The 20,930-nt window shown below is 44.0% G+C and overlaps 1 protein-coding gene across 1 annotated transcript in view; it reads left to right on the plus strand.

The window, feature by feature from the left end:
- Positions 1-20,930, plus strand: part of TMEM5 (transmembrane protein 5) — a 25,569-nt gene that overhangs the window by 1,435 nt on the left and 3,204 nt on the right. The window contains exons 2-4 of the mRNA XM_021715757.1: positions 62-217; positions 3,819-3,921; positions 19,578-19,892. Of these exons, the coding sequence (XP_021571432.1) occupies positions 62-217; positions 3,819-3,921; positions 19,578-19,892 (574 nt within the window). The remainder of the gene's footprint in view (positions 1-61; positions 218-3,818; positions 3,922-19,577; positions 19,893-20,930) is intronic.

The following is a 20,930-nucleotide window of genomic DNA, read 5'->3' on the forward strand; positions in this document are numbered from 1 at the left end:
CCCACCGCCCTCCCGTGTCACCCCCCCTTCCTGGTAAAAATTTTACTCTTTCTTAAAACAGAACAGTCTTCTTTGGGAAGTGAAGAATGGAATCCTTGGGAAGGAGATGAAAAAAATGAGCAACAACACAGATTGAAAACTAGCCTGCAGATATTAAACAAATCCACGAAAGGGAAAACAGACCTCAGTGTACAGATCTGGGGAAAAGCCGCCATTGGTAAGTTCATATGTAGAAGAAAGAAGTAAAAAGCACTGTAAAATGCACTTAATTGATACTACTTTCATTTTGATGTCATTTATTTCATCATTTGTTAATTCAGGTATGATGTATTTTTTGCCAATATTGATTTCTCCTTCCCAGTAGACCACATCTGTATGTAGATACACAAACACAGATTCCACTGCTGGTCATTGGCGGAGCCCAACTCCGTGGTAGATCCCATGAGCACGTTGGGTAGCACCAGTCCATGGACATGCGTGTGTCCATTGAATTTTCATGACTCTCTATTTACTGGATATTTGACGCACAAGTATTAGATGTGACCTCTGCCCTTGATGGCCACACAAGTTTGGGGAACACTGAAGAGAACGAAGGTAAACAAGGTTCTTCCTTGTGGGCCTTTCTTGGAGCCTTTAACGCCAGTGTTCGCTGTGAGTATCGAGGAAGAGGATAGGGTATGTGGTTGATTAAACTTGATTGTCCACAGAAGCAGCTGGGCTTCTCCTCTCGTGAGGGTCATGAGAGTCTAGTGTTCCAGGACATACATTATGCTCTGTTAGAGAAGGAGGCACTGAGGGCCAGAAGAATCAGCGAGGATTTTGCGATTTAGAAGGGGCTTCATTTGGCCTTGGAAGGTGAACTGGATTTGTGTGCAATAAAGGATGTGGATAGAAATAGCAGACCAGAGGAAAGCACAGAGCTAGGGCCTGGCTCACGAGATTGCCTGCATGCATTCATGCGTATATACAAACATATAGCCTTGAAGGTGGCTTCCAGCCTCTAAAGTTCAAATACCTGAACCCAGGCCTGTAATCATCACGTTCTAGCAAGTCTCTAATTGTAACTTCTTCCTTTAACCCTACCTTTCATCATAGTTCATAATTAATTCTACATCTTTACAGGTTTGCATTCATTTCTAGACTTTTCTCTCCTTTTTTTTTTTTTTTTTTTTTTTGAGTTGGAGTCTTACTCCATCACCCAGGCTGGAGGGCAGTGGCACGCTCACGGCCACCCCAGCTTTGACCTGCTGGGCTCAGGTGATCCTTCTGCCTCAGCCTTCCAAGGAGCTGGAACTACAGGTGTGCACCACTGCCCCTGGCTAATTTCTGATTTATTGTAGAGACAAGGTCTTTCCAAGTTGCCTGGGCTGGTCCCAAACCTGTGGGCTCAGGCAATCCACTTGCCTCGGCCTCCCAAAGTGTTGGAATGACAGGCTGAGACAATGTGCCCAGCCAGCTTTTCTCTTTTCGATCTGATAAGCACCAAATGGCCTGGTGGGTTTTGTCTCATGCTGCTTTCTTCGGCCTGTTCCCTAGACATAGTCAGAGGAAACCTGGCATAGATGCACTCACTCAAACAGAGGGGGATAGGAGTCAAAAGGAGTCGCTGATCCACACAGGCAGATATCACGCCGGGCAATCTCCATCTCCTTTGGGTTTCCAGGCCGAGGAAAAATCCATGACTTGCAGGTTCTGGCTTTCCAGCTCCACCACGGGAGTCACTCTTCCTTTTCCATGAAGAGTAGCACATGTCTGCAGCTTAGTCATTTTATCAGCCCAACATCTGCTTGTAAAATGTTCAGAGCCTGACAGCCTTCTTTAGTCCATGCTGGCAGCAGTGTTTCTGCTGATGTAACATTCTCAAGAACCATGTGAGTCTCCTGTGTGTATCATGGGATTCACATTTTCAAGAGAAGCTCTTCCGCAGATGTTTTCTGAGTGATCCCGTCTCTGTTTCTGGTTTCTGCTGAGATGGCTGAGGAGACCCATCAGTCACAGGTGTGACCTCTTCAAAAAGCCCTTTGTGTGTATGTAAATGATTAGTCTAATCTGATGCTTCCAGGGCACTGTGTACAGCCCCATTTGTGGCCTTCTCTCCTGACAGTAAATCTAATTTTTATCTCTTTTGCAATCTTAACTGTCTAAGGAAGGCCCAAATCATCAAGTTCTGGCTCCTTGTTGTTTAACGGGTCTTCCTTCAATCCTTTTCTTTCCTCTTATGTTTCACTGTAATCAGCAAGAAGAAACTTGTCCTCACCTTTAACACTTTGCTCAGAACCATCTTCAGCCAATGATTAAGTTCATCACTTACAAGTTCTGCTTTCCACGTAACTGCAGGGCACAATTCAGCTACATTTTTGCTGTTATATTGCAAAATCCCCTTTCCTCCACTCTCTGATAACATGTTCCTCGTGTCCCACAGAGTCCTTGTGAGCAGTGCCTTTCATATGCATTTTTCCACCAACAATCTGCTTGTGACATTGAGGTGTTCTCTAAGACAATACGGGGTCTGTGCACTGTGGGCCCCACTTTGTTGGGTCCTCGCAAGCTGAGCTATTAAGCTCCGTATTTCTGCCTGTAGTCTCTTCAAGGCATCTAATCTAGGCCTTTGCAGTCACGTTCCTCAGTATTCCCCAGCCTTTCCCCATCTCCCAGTTCCAAAGCACACCATGTTTGGAAGTATTTGTCAGAGTTGTACCCCTTTCCCAGGACCGTCCTCTCACTGCATCATCCAGTTTCCTGTAGCCACCATAATAACAAGTTGCCACAAGCATGTGGGCTCCAAACTGCACAGATGTATCACCCTACATTTCTCAATTGTGCCCTGCAGATCTGAAATGTGTCATTGGGGCTGTGCTGCTTTTGAAGGCTTTAAGGAGAATCTGCTTCCTCACCTTGTGAGTTTCTAGAGGCCACCCACATTCCTCGACCAGTGGCTTCACGCCCTCTAGCCTCCGCCTCCATCCTCCCGTCTCCCCCCCCCCTTCTGGCCTCCTGCTTTCCTCTGGGGAGGGCTCTTGAGACTACATAGGGCCCACCTGCATAACCTGTGGTCATCTCTTCACCTCAGCACCTGTAACTCAGTCACACATCCAAGTCCCTTTTGCCATATAAGGTAACACACAGGTTCTGGAGAGTGGGACGTGAGTGTCTCTGTGGGAGGCTGTAGGGGGTATGTGACTCAGCCTACCCTGTTTGGAAAGCTTTGTCTAGTTGGCCGATTTTAGACATGGTTGTTTGGCTTCCTTAGTGCCAGGGTGTAATGAGAATGGAACAAAACGCATCTTCCAGTATCACTAACACAGAGGTGTGTGCTGTCTACCCGTTGTGTCCACTCCTCCTGTGACCGAAATCCCATTGCAGCTGTGCCAGAAGGGAACATGTGGCAGCCTTTGTCTGCAGGGCAGCATGCCTTCAGGGGTGTGCTGACGCCAGAGGAGGAAGCCCATTCCCTTGACCCCTGAGCACACATGTGTGTCCATGACGCCTCGCAAAATGGTGAATTCCCCTGGGTATCATAGAAGCAATTCTAATTGTATAGTGGTTTACTTTGGAATATAATGCATTTGATTTCAGAATAAGAGGTAGTAAAGGTCAGTGATAATTCAGGGTTACTCAAATCTAGAGGAAGAGAGGCCTGTACTGTAACTCACGTTTGCCACTTGACGCTGATGGTGTGATGGGGCTGTTGGTGGGAACACTGCCCGCCCACGGCCCGAGAGAAACTGTGGCTTCATGGTCAAGTGACTAAAGGAACAGAACACACACCAGACAGGCGAGACGGGAGATGTTCACTGCTTTGTTTTCTTGTATTGCAGGCTTGTATCTCTGGGAGCACGTTCTTGAAGGCTTGCTTGATCCCACTGAAGTGACCGCTCAGTGGAGAGAAGGAAAGTCAATTGTGGGAAGAACCTGTTACAGGTATTAGGAGCGCAGCATGCACCTTTGATGTGCTGCTGTTGTGATGTTTTATGTCAATCCTGGAAGAAAAGTAAGAGGAATATACTATAGTGATAGGAAATGTTTCCATTTCAACTTGGGAAGAACAGAGAAATAAATCTCAAATATGTATTCGTAGTTAAAGCTTACTTGGACATTTTCCGATGAAATGGGATGTTACGAAATGCTCCTTTTTTGGAATCATGTATCTGTTTGTTTGTTTTTTTTAATCTGATTATATGAAAAAGCTCACACTCTGCATTTTGTAACATTTGATTGGTGACAAGTATTTAACACTCTACACCAGCTGGGCGCAGTGGCTTATGCCTGCCATCCCAGCACTTTGGGAGGCAGAGGGTAGAGGATTGCCTGAGCCCAGGGGTTCAAGACCAGCCTGAGCAACTTGGCAACACCTCACCTCTGCAGTAAATCAAAAGATTAGCCGGGTATGGTGGCTGCGTCTGTAGTTCCAGCTACTTGGAAGGCTGAGGAGGAAGGATCTCCTGAGCCTAGCAGTTCTAGGCTGCGGTGGCCATGAATGTGCCACTGCACTCCAGTCTGGGCGACAGAGTGAGACTCTGACTCAAAAACAACAACAACAACAAACACTCTACACCTTGGGGAAAGAATATATATACCTTAAAAAAAAAAGTATGTATTGTCATTTTTCTCTCTCATATAATAGTCATGTCCAAACTCTGTAATATTTAGCTGGTATCAAAGCTGTTGCTACCAGTTTTAAAATTTTTGTTTATTAAAACATATTTCATGTAGGAATTCCATGATGACTTAATGGTATAGATTACAATTTTCTTGAAATACTCAAAATTATCTATATTTAGATTCAAAAGGCAATGTATTGCTAAGCTTAAGGGGTTTTTATCTTTATAAAACTCTTATCTATGACTGAATTTTTTTTTATTCTGTTGCCCAGGCTGGAGTGCGGTGGCACCCTCATGGCCACCGCAGCCTCAACCTGCTGGGCTCAAGCGATCCTTCCACCTCAACCTTCCGGGTAGCTGGAACTACAGGCATACACCACCAGGTCCAGCTAATTTTTTTATTTTTTTATTGTAGAGGCAAGGTCTCACCAAGTTGCTCAGGCTGGTCTCAAACCCCGGGCTCAGGCAATCCTCTCACCTCAACCTGCCAAAGTGCTGGGATTACCGGCTGAGCCACCGAGCCCAGCTGCATGTATCATTTCAGAGCAATCTTACTTCACAAGGAGATGGTTTTAAAAACCATTATTGGTCATGATCTTGTTTCCTTTCATCCCAGCTTCTGATGATCTAATCCTGTTCGGGAGCTTAAACATAGACCTAAGCTTAGTAGTTGAATTGGGGTCTTTGAAAGTAGTTATGTGTTATGTGTATAAATCTAATCTTTTGGTATTTAAAAAGTAAACATGTGTATGGATATTAGTCTAATCTACCCGTAATACATAGAATTTTCAGAAAAGATTATTAAAAATTCCTGAAAAAGCTGGCATCCTTAAGCTTACAGTTATGCAATGTTACTATTCTGAGAGTGAAGGATTTGCACTAATAGCCTTAACTCCCAAAAGAAAGCCAAATGTGCCAGGCACAGTGACTCACGCCTATAATACCAGCACTTTGGGAGGTGGAGGCAAGAGGATTGCCTGAACTCGGGTTTGAGACCAGTCCGGGCAACTTGGCAAGACCTCATCTCTACCATAAATTTAAAAATTAGCCAGGTGTGGTGGCACATGCCTGTGGTTCCAGGTACCTGGAAGGCTGAGGCAGAAGGTCACCTGAGCCCAGCAGGTTGCGGCTGGGGTGGCCGTCAGTGTGCCACTGCACTCCAACCTGTGCGACAGAGTGAGACTCCGACTCAAAAAAGAAAATTGAATTTACCCTTCCCTTCTAAAATGTTTACAAGATTTTACACAGGCATACCTCAGAGATATTGAGGATTTGGTTCCAGACCTTCATAGAAAAGAAAATATTTTCATTAAGCAAGTCATGAATTCTTATAAAATTCGGCGCATGTAAAAGTTATGTTTACACTGTACTGAAGTCTGCTAAGTGTGCAATAGCATTATGTCCTTAAAAACAATGTACATACCTTAATTTAAAAATACTTTATTGCTAAAAAATGCTAATAGTCATCTGAGCCTTCAGCCAGTTGTAATGTTTTTGCTGCTGGAGGCTCCTGCCTCGATGTTGATGGCACTGACTGGTCAGGATGGTGGTTGCTAAGGGCTGGGGTGGCTGTGGCAGTTTCTTAAAACAAGACAACAGTGAAATTTGCTCCATCTATTGAAGCAAAGTTTCCTTTTTTCACGAAATTGACTTTTTTCACGAAAGAATTCTCTGTAGCATGCAAGGCTATTTAGTAGCATTTTAACCACTGTAGAACATCTTCCAAAATTGTAGTCTCAGGCCTCTGCACTGCTTTGTCAACGAAGCTTATGGAATATTCTAGAGCCTTTGCTGTCATTTCAACAGCGTTCACAGCACCTTCGCCAGGAGTGGGATCCCATCTCAGGAAGCCACTTGCTTTGCACCTCCTAAGAGGCAGCTCCCCACGCATTAAAGTTCTGTCCCAAGGCTGCATTCCTTCATCCCATCTTCAGGCTCCGCTTCCAGTCCTCTTGCTGTTTCCACCCCATCTGCAGTGACTCCCTCCACTCAAGTCTTGAACCTCCCAAAGCCGACCATAGGGATCAGCTTCTTCCAAATTCCTGTTAATGTTGAGATTTTTACTTCCTCCCATAAATCACAAAGGCTCTTCCTGGCATCTACAGTGGTGATGCCTTTCCAGAAGGTTTTTCATTCAGTTTGCCCAGATCAATCCAAGGAATCACTATCTATGGCAGCTATAGCTTTATGAAATGCATTTCTTAGACAATTAAACTGGAATGTCAAAGTTATTCCTTGATCCAGTGGATGGCGGAATGGATGTTGTGTTAGCAGGCCTAAAAACAGCATTCACCTCCTGTCCATCTTCATCAGAGCTCTTGGGTGGCCACTCAAGGTGCATCATGAATGAACAGTGTTCCTTTGAAAGGAATCCTTTTTTCTGACCGGTGGACTTAAAATACTCAGTAAACCCCACTGAAAACAGATGCGCTGTCATCCAGGCTTTGTTGTTCCATGTACAGAGCACAGGCAGAGTAGATTTCACATAATTTTTAAGGGCCCTGGGATTTTCAGAAGGCTACTTGAAGTAACCAGCTGCCTTAACCCATAACAAGAGTCGGCCTTGGAAGCTTGGAAGCTAGGCGTTGACTTCTCTAACTACAAAAACTCCTAGATGTCATCTTTGTTCAATGTAAGGCTGCTCGTCTGCATTGAAAATATATTGTTTAGTACAGCAGTTCCCAGCCTTTTTGGCATCAGAGACTGGTTTCATGGAAGACAATTTTTCTACAGAAGGAGTAGAGGGTAGGGTGGTTTGGGGATGATTCAAGCGCATAACATTTATTGTGTACTTATTTCTATTATTATTACATTATAATATATGATAAACTAATTACACAACTCACCATCATGCAGAATCAGTGGGAGCCCTGAGCTTGTTTTCCTGCAATGAGACGGTTCCATGTGGGGATGATGGGTGACCCGCAGTGTGTGGCTTTTATCTAGTCTTCTCTGTAACCTCGTGTCAGCTGCTGTCACTGCAGAAAACCCTGCTTCACCAAGACAGGATGTTGGAAATGGGAGCAGGTTTCTCAGTGCTGATGTGACAGGAGGCGGAGCTCAGGCAGTTATGCGAGTGAGGGGGAGCGGCTGTAAATACTGTGCAGCCCAGTTCCTAATAGGCCACGGACTGGTACCAGTTGGGGGCCCTTGGTTTAGAGCATCCACCTTCACCAGCAACATTGGCTGAATCTTCTGGGGAGCTCGCTGCCATTCTCCACCAGCACTTGCGGCCTCACCTTGCACTTGTGTGTAATGGAGATGGCTGCTTTCCTTAAGCCTTACAACCAACCGCCGCTGGCTTCAGACTTTTCTTCTGCAGTGTCCTCACCTCTCTCAGCCATCGTAAAATTGGAGGGAGTGAGGGCCTTGCCCTGGATGAGGTTCTGGCTGAAGGGTGTGTTGTGGCTGACTGTATTACCTCTCTAGACCACTCACACTTTCTCCACGTCAGCAGGACGCCTGTTTAACTGTCTTACTTGTGTGTTCCGTGGAGTAGCGCTTTTAAATTCCTTTAAGAACTTTCCCTTTGCATTCACAACTTGGCTGTTCAGTGCGAGAGGCCTAGCTTTCAGCCTGTGTTGGCTTCAACATGCCTTCCTCGCCTCCTTAATCATTTCTACCTTTTGGCTTAAACTGAGGGACGAGCGACTCTTCCTTTCACTTGAACACTTAGAGGCCCTCATAGGGCCATTAATTAGCCTCATTCGATATTGTTGTGTCTCAAATAATAGGAAGGCCCACGAGGAGGGAGAGAGACAGGGAAAGGCTGGTTGGTGGAGCATTCAGAGCACACAACATTTGTCCACTAAGATCACCATCTTATAGGGCCACGGTTCATAGGGCTACAGAATCATTAGAGTAATAACATTAATGATTACAGATCACCATCTCAAATAGAACAGTAATGAAAGAGGTTGGAATAATGTGGGAACTACTAAAACGTGACCCAGAGCCTGCTGCTGGAGAAGGGGTGCTGATAGACGCTCAGCGCAGGGCAACCACAGATCTTCGTTTTGCAGTAAATGCAGTATCTGCAAAGGTCAGCAAAATGAGGCATGCCATACTGTGGTCACATAGTAATGCTACTTCCTGTGAGAGTGTAAGGGAACTGTGTATTCAAAGAAGGTCACCATTGTAGCAGATTTTTAAAAATAATTTATTAAAGTTTTAGGCTCATAAAAAGTGTACATAATTCATTCATCCAAAATTAATCAACTTTTGTAGAATTGCAGGTTTTGAGTGGAATCAGGTACATGGATACTAACTCGGTGTTTCCACACATTCACCATCCTCATTTGACCAAAAGTAAATCAGCAGTAATGGCTCACCTTGAAGATACTGGAAGAGTTTCTGGGTCTGTTAGGATAGTTGTTGTAAATAAGCATCAATACATAGTGTTCAGATACAAGCTTACAAAGAGTATATGGCATTTAATTTTAGCTTCAGGTTAATTCTGAGACAGAAGTGGAAAGGGTGTCATCAGTGTTCCAGGGTCCATCGGGCTTACGAATGCCGATTCTTACCAACTCCTGGGTCTCAGTGATGGAATCCAGGGTACCAACAAATGCCTCAAACAGAGACAGAACCATCCATCAGGCCATGTGCTTGTACTGGCTTGACTGAGACATTCCATCCATACAGGCAGACTGCAAATGATACCCAATTACTTGAGGATTGTTGGATTAAACAGAGAATCAAAGCATGGGGCTTACTTATTATATGTAGTGCTACTAACTGTGCATTTCAGAAAGAAAGGAATGTGAACCATTGTTCACCACTGACTGGTGACTTGCGTCCACCCTCTTTGCTCAGGACATGAATGCATGACTGCATGCAGGCAGACTGAACTTCTGGGCCAGTGGACAAGCCCTATCACTCTGGGTGTGCAGCATGTGACTGAGTTGTTAAGGCAGATGCTGGAGCCAGGCCACCTCAGTTCAGATTCCAGCTCCACTGCTGTGCTGTCTGGCCATGGGCGAGTTTCTCAACCTCTCTGTGCCTGGATTTCCTCAAGTTTAAGACAAGGCAAACAAAAGTTCCTATGTCATCAGGTTGTTTATAGATTAAATGCATGAGTAAATTACAGTGCCTAGAGTGATGTCTAGAACATAGTAATCACTGTAGAAGTCCTGTTGCCATTTTATTATTTTTAGTGTCAGTTGAATAGGTCCTGTAGCTTTTTTGTTTTTTGAGTCAGGGTCTCTGTCGCCCAGATTGGAATGCAGTGACACGATGATCACAAGTCATCGCAGCCTCAATCTCCTGGGCTCAAGTAATCCTTCTGCCACAGCCTCCCGAGTTGCTGGGACTACAGGCACACCACACCCAGCTAAATTTTTTGATTTATTGTAGAGACAAGGTCTCACCAAGTTGCCCAGGCTGGTCTCACCCTTGGGCTCAGGCTGTCTTCTCACCTCCATCTCCCAAAAGTTGAGATGACAGGCACGAGCCACCATACCTGCCCTCAGTACTCTTCTTTCTATTCCCTTCACTGTCTGATATCTCCATCACTCACCTTGTCACATGTACCATGTCGATACGTGCTTTGTATTAACATATCCAATTAAGTTTCAAGCCAGCCTGAGACCTGTCTCTTGAAGACATATGTGTGTCTCTTGGCGTATAGCTACTCATATCCACCACATGCTGACTTAAAGTTTAATCTTAGGACAACTTTATTTTTAATTTGTTAGAGGGAACCTTTGTGACCATTCAGAGACTAATGAGCATTCAGGTTGTTCCTTTCAGCTGATGATTCATTCGGGGGTGAAGCGGGAAGATTGCTTGAGGCCAGGAGTCTGAAACCAGCCTGGACAACATTGCAAGACGCCCATCTCTACAAATTAAAAAATGGAAAAAAAAAGAAAAGATAAAATGGATTCACATGGGAGAATATTATGTAATTTCCTCTTCAGAACACAATTTGTCCAATAGACATAAATAGCCTCATAATAAGTTCATAATGAACACTGAGTCATTTTTTTAGATGAATCATCCTTACCTAAGAGGAACTTCCGGTTAGAAAAAAATTAGAATATCAAGTAAAGAACTTCATATAATACCCAAAGACTGTTTAATAAGAGAAATGCCATTCCTTGAATCAGTCTTCAGCTGGTGACCCATCTTTAGTGAGGCCTGAACTCCAGGACAAAGGCACCCTTGCTTGGAGGATTATGTATGATGCAAGCGAGAGGAGCCTTCTGTTCTGCAGGTAACCACATTTCATCTTCCAGCTCCATTCCCCTCGGATCCTCTGGGTCAGGTCAGTCCTACTAGCGTGGCTTTCGGAGCCCCAGCTGAGATGGAGTCCGGGGGAGGCGGTGGAGGCAGCCCAGCCAGCCCTCCTCTCACTTCCAGTCTGTGGCAATGATGTTAGTAGCTGTGGGACCCTCAGGTCCCAGACACAGGTCACCCTTTGCTCTGTGTATTCCTGGGGAGTAAAAAGACTTTTCCACAGTTCTTGCTGTTTCTGGCTAAACTGACAGTCATGTTGCTTGACAGTCATGTTGCTTGACCACACGCCATTGCTACCTAACCTGGGAAAATGTGTACTGGCATTGAATGCAGTATTCAGCTTTCTTCAGAAAGCAAACTACTATGTAATTTCAGAGGTCTAGCTGTTCATTAATTCTGTTAAGCACTCATAACGTTCACGTTCCCTTTTACCCTCCCTAGTCTGTGCAAAGGTTCAGAGGCATTAGCGTCTCCTCGAAAACCCAGACAAACTAATAGCTAAAGGTGATAGTGGATTAATTCATGCACTCCTTGGAGCAACAAGTAATGTCTTAGTTACTGTCTTATTCCCAAAGGGCCTCTTCACAGTTTCCACTATACTAGAATAAATAATGATCCAATCTGTCAGCAAATATGTGAAAGCAAGATTTTTATGGTAACCCCACCCAAGGAGTAAAAAAATACCTGTATTTTGGTGTGTAAATGTACGGGGGATAGAACAAACTGCAGAGAAAGGACTAAGAGTGTTTTTTGTTTGTTTGTTTGTTTTGAATTGGAGTCTCACTCTGTCGCCCAGACTGGAGTACAGTGGCCGCTCCTGGCCACCGCAAGAGTGTATTTTTAAAGTATCAAAATATAGAAATGGGGGCTTGGTACAGTAGTTCAGCCTGTGATCCCAGCACTTTGGGAGGCCAAGAAAGGAAGGAGAATTGCTTGAGGCCAGGAGTTTGAGACCAGCCCGGGCAACATAGTGAGACCTCCTTTCTACAAAAAATAAAAAAATTAGCCAGGCATGGTGGCACATGCCTGTAGTCCCAACTATTTGAGAGGCTAAGACAGGAGGATTGCTTGAACCCAGGAGGTCAAGGCTAAGGTGAGCTGCGATTGTCCCACGGCACTCCAGCCTGAGCAACAGAATGAGACCTCAACTCAAAAAAGAAAAAACATATATATATATATAAAACTTGGGATATTTCTTCATTGACAATACCTTTTCTTAATGAGAGCTGAATTTATATGCCTTATCATTCAAAATGTGGGACAATTGAGCCCAAGATGAAATAGAATACCAGACTCATTTCTCCTCCACTTGAGCATTTATCTGTTACAAACTTTAATCTACAAACATTTAAACTGTTAATATTTAAATATTCTCAAACTATTTCCTATGATATCACGAGAAATCATCATTTTAAAAAATCTGCTTTAATTTTTAACTTTTCCTTTTTGAAATAATTTTAGAATTACAAAAAAACTGTACAAAAAATCCCCTTATACCTTTCACCCAGATTTCTCTAATTGCTAACATTTGACTTAATCACAATACAGTTATTTTTTTCTCAGGAAATTAACATCCATACAAAATGACTGAAGAAGTCACAGATCTTCCCGTTTCACAGCCATCCCACTGTTGTCTCTTCGCTATCCTGGTTTCCAACCAGGATTGCAGGCTGCTTGGTTTCATGTCTCCTTGGCTTCCCCAGTCGACCATGTATGTCCTCAGTCTTTCCCGACCTGTGACTCACAGAGAGTGCTGCCGTCTGTCTTGCAGAATGTCCTTTTGTCTGGGCCTGTCTGGTGTTTCCTCATAATTCAGGCTGTGAGCCATGCGCGGTGGCTCACGCCTGTCATCCCAGCACTTTGGAAGGTGGAGGTGAGAGGATTGTCTGAGCCCATGGGTTCGAGATCATCCTGGACAACTTGGCAAGACCTCATTCCCACAATAAATTAAAAAATCAGCTGGGCGGGGTGGCCCACACCTATGGTTGCAGCTACTTGGAAGGCTGAGGCAGAAGGATACCCTGAGCCCAGCATCAAGGCTGTGGTGGCCATGAGTGTGCCACCGTACTCCAGCCTCACGACTGAGACTCCCACTCAAAAAGAAAAAAAATTCAGACTGTACACTTTGGTTCAGGATACCTCACAAGTGGTAGTGTCGTCCTCAGTGCATCTTTTTTTTAACCCATTCCTGATTAGGTTAGCTTTTAGCACTTGACTGAAGTGCTGTCTGCCTGGTTTTGATTAATAATTATCTTAAGGAAGTACTTTAGGGCTATGTAAATATCCTGTTTCTCATTATACTTACATGGTCTCAAAATATCTTCTTTTACCCACAAATTATAGCATCTGGATAAATACCCAGAAACTATTTATTAAGACAAGTGCCATTTCTTGAATCAGTCATCAGCCTCGACCTCCTGGACTCAGGTGATCCTTCCATCTCAGCCTCCCAAAAGTGCTGGGATTACAGGTGTGAGCCACTGCGCCCTGCCAGTTCCAAGCATTTTGAATTCAAGAAATGAAAATAAAAAGTAGATAGTAGCAGGACACAGTGGTTCACACCTGTCATCCCAGCACTTTGGGAGGCCGAGGCAAGAGGATTGCCTGAGCCCAAAGATTTGAGACCAACCTGAGCAACATGGTGAGACCTCACCTCTACAATAAATTAAAAAATTAGCTGGGTGTAGTGGTGCACGCCAGTAGTCCCAGCTACTTGGAAGCCTGAGGCAAGAGGATCCCCTGAGCCCAGCAGGTCGAGGCCGCGGTGACCATGAGCGTGTCACTGCACTCTAGACTGGGTGGCAGACTCCGACTCAAAAAAAAAAAGTAGTAAGCATAGTAAGCATATAACTTGAATATGATTAATTACTTTGGAACAAAGAATTAAATTGTTTACTGTACGCAAATAAATATATAAAAACCAGTAAGGAGAACCTCATAAAATCCCCAGAATCACTGGATTAAAAATTTAAAAATAAAGGACATGCAATCCCAATAGACTTTAATGTTAACTATTCATTAGAAAAAAGCTAACTAGTAGGAGAGTTTAGGGGGCAAAAAATAAAATGAGTGCCAATAAATCAGTATGTTTGTAAACACTGCTTCATACCTTCATGCTCATACAAGTAGAACTCGGAGTTTTTCATAAAGATGGCTGATGAGAAGGGGCCTAATTATGTACATAATTAGCGACTAAATAAATCCAACAGGTAAAGAACATGAAATCAGCATAATGTGAAGCTGTTTCACTCCTAAACAATGCTATGTTAAAGGCACCTCTTGTTCTTCTCTGTTCTTAGGATGACTTAACCTGTTATTAACTAAATTATTCGTATTAGTTATTCTGAATGCAAGTGCAGATTTTAAAATTCAAATGTATTGACAAAAAGCAATCATAGATACAACCACTCACAGAAATGGAAATCCTTTTAAAAGTCAGTTGATTTTTAAAAGGCAGAGCTGGCCCATGTAAATTGCTCAAAGATGCTTCCCCTTATTTATAGGGGTCTTTTCACTTCAGAGGAACAAACACGTACCAAAATGAGTCCAAAGTAAGAGAAAGTTGCATTTGAAAAAAGCTGGCTTCATATTGGAGGAAAATATAGTAAAGATGTTGACATTTTAAGCTGGGTTAAAAGCAAACAATAGGTGGCTCTGCAAACAGTGAAGTAAACATAGTTTTAGTATTATAACATACAGTGAATCAGAGCCATTAAATTGTCGTTAGAACATCAAATTAACAGGCATGGTGTATTACAGGTAACATCCAAATTATAAACATTTATGTACTAAAAGTCTGTAAGTTGGAAGTCTAAACTAAATGTGCATTTATATAGTGAGTTAATCATAAATAATCTTGAAGACTGGTAGATTATGAGCATAAACACAGACGTGGCATGACCTACTTGGGGAAAATGGCCCCGCCCCAGAAGCGAATGTCTCCTGGCCCATTGTCCCACCCTAGATGGGGGTGGACCATGGGGGAGGGTGTTCTAACCTAAACACTGACTGAGGAGGCTGTGACGCCTGGCAGTGATGCACAGTAGCAGGTTCAGTCATGGCAGCCACTCAGGGAAGGGCCACTCAGGAGTTAGAAACGCCTGCTTGATATGCTGGAAGCTTCTCAAATAACAATCAACCAAAGGTAATCATGTGGAATCCGGGGGCTGAGAGCCACTTGACGGCTTAGCTTGTGCGTTCAGGAAGGCATTTGACAGACTGTTAGGCACTGTTCTTTCACATAGTCATTCACTTACTGTGATAGTGGGACACGCAGTGTTTGTTCAGTCGTGTTGCTGAATTAGAGTGAGAGGAACCTCGGCACACGCAGGAGATCGGTTCGAGGGCATGTCCAGGATTCGTGCATACTCCAGTCCTGCCTGTAGGAAAGTCGACCCTCCTCTAGGTGGGTTTGTGTCCTGCTAACACTGCATTCTCCAATCGTTTGGTTGGAAAGAAAATCAGTGCATCAGTGGACCCGTGTAGGTCACACTTGCGTTGCTTAAGAGTCAACTGTGTATTGGATTTCAAAAATATATTGTTTCCACAACCAGCATTAGAATTCCAAAGTTAAATGATTTCTCTGGACTTTCTAAGTATTGAAAGTATTTATTAGGAGGAAATTGTTTAACTGAACCAAGCAGCAGAAGAAAGCATGCTGAAAAGTATGAGTTCTAACTATCAAATATATGCCTGGACATCTAGAAGAGCAATTCACTGTTTTAAAATTCTATATATGAGTTCTTAAAACATGTTTACTCTTGATGGAATGTAATGATTGATGTTTGACTAATAATCCTAGGAAACTGAAGCGTAGCACCCATCATGCATAAATTTACTGCAAGGTCTTTTACGTCAGCCTCACTTTACAAACTAAATATGCAGCAGGAAGATTATCCAATCGAATTTTAATAACTTGATTTATATTTTACATGCAGTGGGATAACTTAAGTCAATTGGCAGAGCAAGTAACTTCCTTAAGGAACATGACGGCTTAGTCGTTCAGCATGTACTAAGTGCTTACCCTTGAGTTCAGAGTAGGCTCTGGGAATTTCAGAATGAATGACATGCCTTCCCCTGACCTCGGGGAGTTCACAGACTAGTGGTTGGGACAAACACATGAGTGATTTTCATAGAACCCAGGAAGCATAATGATTTGCATACCTGTCATGTCAGTTGTTCAGGAAATACAGAAGAAAGGATGCCATCCGAGTAGAGTTGGGGGCATGGGGCCTTTCCAGAAGGTTCCTGGAGGGGGCGCCAGGAGTTAGCAAGGCCCAAAGAGGAGGGATTACGTTCCCAGCAGAGGTGACACTCGAGGCTCCTGACTAACAAGCAACTTGGTTTGTACACGAACTTGCAAACCGTGATTTGATTTGAAGGAGACAGCTGTGTGCAGTGAACCAGGTGGGAGCTTGAAGTAGCCAGCAGAGAGGTAGTCAGCAAGGGATATTTGAAATGGAGTCAGAGCCGGGTACAAAGTTGAGAAGCATGAGGGGGCAAAGCGACCAGATTGGGATCAGCCAGCTGAGAGGAGGAGAGTGAGAGCAAGGCAATGCTCGTCTCCCACTCACAGGGCGCTGGCCGTCGAGATCGAAGTGGAGAAGCAGGAGCGTCTGGCCCCACTCCCAGCCTGCCCTGCCCGCCTGCCCCTCCTCCCCAGCAGGCAGCCCTGCCCTCGCCTCCTCAGGGACATGTCATTCTGTCCCTCAACCAGCTGCTCTCTGGCCCCTCACCTGTCCTTTTTCTCTCTCCTGAGCTCTCCTGGTTCAAGGTTGATCCTCCCCACCCCAGCACTGCAGTTTGACTAAGAAATCTCTCAACACATGTCGCACACAGCCCGGCTCTCTGAATCCAGTGGAATTGCCCTTGAAGTTCCATCGCCTAGACCTGCAGTGTCTTCACTGGGAACCCTGCACATGTGCACTGGGGCACCTCAAAAGATTATAAGATTCCCAAAAGATTGGGAAACAGTGACACGTGACATCTCTCAGGCATCATGCAAACTGCGAGCTCCAGGCAGTCCAAGCTGCTCATGTGTCTGTTCTTAACATTAGTTCCCCTGCGTCATCTCAGCTAGGCCATGCCTTGTGGAGCTGGGTTTTCCATGCCTGCTGTGACAAAAAAGTCAGTGTGGAACAGGAAAGGACAGAGACTGCGTCCACTGTGACTCCAAGGGTGGAAAACTTGCGCAGCACTCAACAGGTGCACATGTGCCGTTATTTAGTACTCATGATTAGTTAAGAACGAAACAGAAATATTTTTTCTTTCAATATGAGTGTTATTTAAGTGGCTTCTACGCAGTTGAGACATAGATACTGAGTTGCTTAGTCCCCATGATTTTAGAACACGGAATTGACTCATTCCTTTTGGCTTGGAAGAGACCATGAAACATTCACAGGAGCGCTGAAGGCACTGGGAAGGTCCGACCTACACCCTGGTGCCACCGCACAGACCCCATGGCCTTCACCACTACCTAGCTTGGGGGCTGTAGGGACAGGACCAGCATGGGACAGATGCCCGCAATGAATTGTGCCTAAGGCGAACTTGTACAGATCGGAACCATTAGAAAGATGTTCCTTTCGCAGGAAAGTGACCCTTGAGATTGACTTCTTGTGCTGTTTTTAACACATGGGCCAAAACTCCCTGCTAAAACTCTTACTATAGCTCCCAAAGCAGCAGCTTTGCAGTATCCAGCTAAGGCAACATGAGTTAATACTGTGCGAAGTTGTTCTTGTCTGTTGGCTGCTTCCTGTGGAAATATTTCCAGTTTGGGGACTTGTGATTAAAAAGACCCAAGCTATTCTGAGTTTTTTAAATTGTTATATATAAAAATGTAAAGTGTAACCTTGCCAACTAAATTATAAATCATCTTAATCTGTTATTGAACTGACTTAAGATTTTTAATTTATTTAGACTATTTGGTCCTCAAATTTTACATATTTATTTATTTTTAAAATTATAGTTTTCAAAAACATTATAGTTTTCTTTTAAAGATAGACTTATAGTAAATAACAAGTAGTTATAATATTAATTTGGAAAATTCAGAAAAATTAAATTTGTAATCATTCTTAATTCTACTTGGCCCATAATTCCAAAAACAATCATTTTGTTGCTGCCTCCAGCCTTTTTTTCTTTTTTTTTTCCCCTTCCAAGTAGCTGGAACTATAGTCACGTGCTACTACACCTGGCTAACTCATGTTTAATTTTAAAAAGGAATCAAATGATACAATAGTTTTGTAGTGGGAATCTTACAGAGAGAGACGGGACACAGAGGCCAGTTTGCCAGGAAACAGCATTTATTTGTGCCAGCACTGGCTCAGTGGATTCACAACCAAAGGCTGAGCAGGCCTTTTTTCTGTTTACGTTATTGCACAACTAAAATTAAACTATAGGCCGGGCACAGTGGCTCACACCTGTAATCCTAGCCCTCTGGGAGGCCGAGGCGGGGTGATCACTAGAGCCCAGGAGTTTGAGACCAGCTTGGGCAACATAGAAGACCTGGTCTTTACAAAAAAACAGAAAAACTAGCCAGGTGTGGTGGCACGTGCAGTCCCAGCTACTCAGAGACTGAGGCAGAAGGAGGGCCCGAGCCCTGGAGGTCGAGGCTATGGTAAACCATGATCATGCCACTGCACTCCATCCTGGGCAACAGAGTGAGACCCCTACCTATATTTATATATATTTATATATTTACCTAAATATTTTTCCTATAAAGGAAAAAATTATACTGTAGATACAATATTGTTTCCTGCTTTTTCACAGACTAATGGCTAACATTTGGTGGTGATTCTGTGCCAGAAATTAAGTGCTCTACCAGCACTTTTTAATCCGGTTCTAAGAATTATACCTGCCTGTAATTCTAAAGGAGAAATAAAACATTCATATACTACCAATAATAATTTGCTCTATTTTAGATTTAGGGGGTCCTCAAGCGTGCCTGTTACCTGGACATATTTTATAGTGGTTGGGATTGGGTCTCAGGCGGCCCACCACCCAAATAGTACCCGTCAGTGGTGTTTGAACCCTAACTACCAGTAGTAAACCTTTTAAACATATCATAATTATTATGATTTCTGAAGTGTTTGGTTGCCCCCTCCATTCTGCAGATTGTCTTAAATAACTCAATTATCACTAAATCATCAACCACCTCCAGTGCTAGGTACTGTCTAAGGCAAACTCAGAGCCCCATTCGGACTCCTGTAGGGTTTTATGATTTTAGAATAATCTTGTATAAATCATACAGTACATGTACACACAGCAAAATACATATTTAGGCTTTGTGTTTCAAGTGGTATCGGCTTACTCTAGTACTATTGGCCTTGGGGTCCTGCAGGAACTTCACCTCTGTGGTTAGACAAAACTGGGTTCAGAACTCAGCATTCCGGTTTGAACTGCACCATTATTTTGCAGAGTTTCGGACTATCCAACTGTATTGCTTTACTTAAAGGCTTACATTCTAGCCAGCATGTATTTTAGTGTAGTTAAAAACAAAAACAAGAAAAGCAGCCACCTTTTTGAGTGTCCCTTGCAAGTTGACCTGCTTACAGTGAAAGCTTCCCAGTAATCTACAGCTGGGCTCCATCATCCAGGCTTGTTTGGAAGACCTTGTATTATAAAGCTTGTATTTCTGGGAAGACTGTGGGTTAAACGTCCTTGTAGATTTCATGTGAAATGGGTAAGAGCGCCTGATGCCCAACTCCTTTGTTCTGACGCTTCCTTCTGCTGTGCTCTTAACAGCTTCATCACTGGCCCTGCTGTCATCCCGGGGTACTTCTCGGTGGACGTGGATAACGTGGTCCTCGTCTTAAATGGCAGAGAAAAAGCAAAGATCTTCTATGCCACCCAGTGGTTACTTTATGCGCAAAATCTCGTGCAGCTGCAAAAACTGAAGCATCTTGCAGTGGTTTTGCTTGGAAATGAACAGTGCAGTAACGACTGGATAAGCCCCTTCCTCAGGAGAAATGGAGGCGTCGTGGAGCTCCTTTTCATCGTCTATGACAGCCCCTGGATTAACGACGTGGACATTTTTCAGTGGCCTTTGGGGGTGGCAACGTAAGTACAAGATACGGTGGCACGTTTCTAGACTCTGAGAGCTGGATTTCTGAATCAAGAAGGGTATGTTTTAAGCTGTAATGAACTTAGTTCTTCTGGGACCATTGAGGCCAGGTAGTCTTTCCCAGAGGTTTGAAAATGGATGTAGGCTGATACTTCCGTGACGATAATGATGTTTTTAATGTTCTATACTTTTATGAGGGAAGCAGATGAGTTACCTTTTGGGGGGTTTTTGTTGCTGTTTTTGTTTTTGAGTCAGAGTCTCACTCTGTTGCCCAGGTTGGAGTGCAGTGGGATGCTCACGGCCACCACAGCCTCGACCTGCTGCACTTAGGTGATCCTTCCAAGTAACTGGAACTACCTGTATGTGCCACCATGTCTGGCTAATTTTTGATTTATTGTAGAGACAAGGTCTCTCCAAGTTGCCCGGTCTGGTCTCGAAACTCTGGGCTCAGGCAGTCCTCTTGCCTCAGCCTCCCAAAGTGCTGGGATTGCCGGTGTGAGCCACTGTGCCCGGCCTCTTTTTTTGTTTTAAAACCTCAATGCATAGGATGGATTTTCAAGCTTGTTAGGAGTCCCCTAAAGAGATGTTTAGCATAGAATGGCAGTCAGAGTCTATATAATTCACAGTTAAAAAAAAAAAACAAAACACTTACTTGAAAGGCATTGTTTAGAGGACTCAGTAGTATGGGGTCTGGAACTGGCTGAATTTGTACCATTCCCATATGTAAAAGGAGGGAACTGGCTGGGTGCGGTGGCTCAGGCCTGTGATCTCAGCACTTTGGGAGACTGTGGCAAGAGGATTGCCTGAGCCCAGGCTGGGTTTGTGACCAACCTGGGCAGCTTGGTAAGACCTCATCTCTACAGCATATCAAAAAATTAGCCAGGTGTGGTAGCGCATGCCTGTAATTCTGGCTACCTAGAAGGCTGAGGCGGAAAGATTGCCGGAGTCCCAGCAGGTCGACACTGGGGTAGCCGTGAGCATGCCACTGCACTCTAGCCTGGGCGACAGAATGAGACTCCAACTCAAAAAAAAAA

The sequence above is a fragment of the Carlito syrichta genome, unplaced genomic scaffold (assembly GCF_000164805.1).
Source record: "Carlito syrichta isolate Samal-C Ts95f unplaced genomic scaffold, Tarsius_syrichta-2.0.1 Scaffold307408, whole genome shotgun sequence".
NCBI classification, from domain to species: Eukaryota; Metazoa; Chordata; class Mammalia; order Primates; family Tarsiidae; genus Carlito; species Carlito syrichta.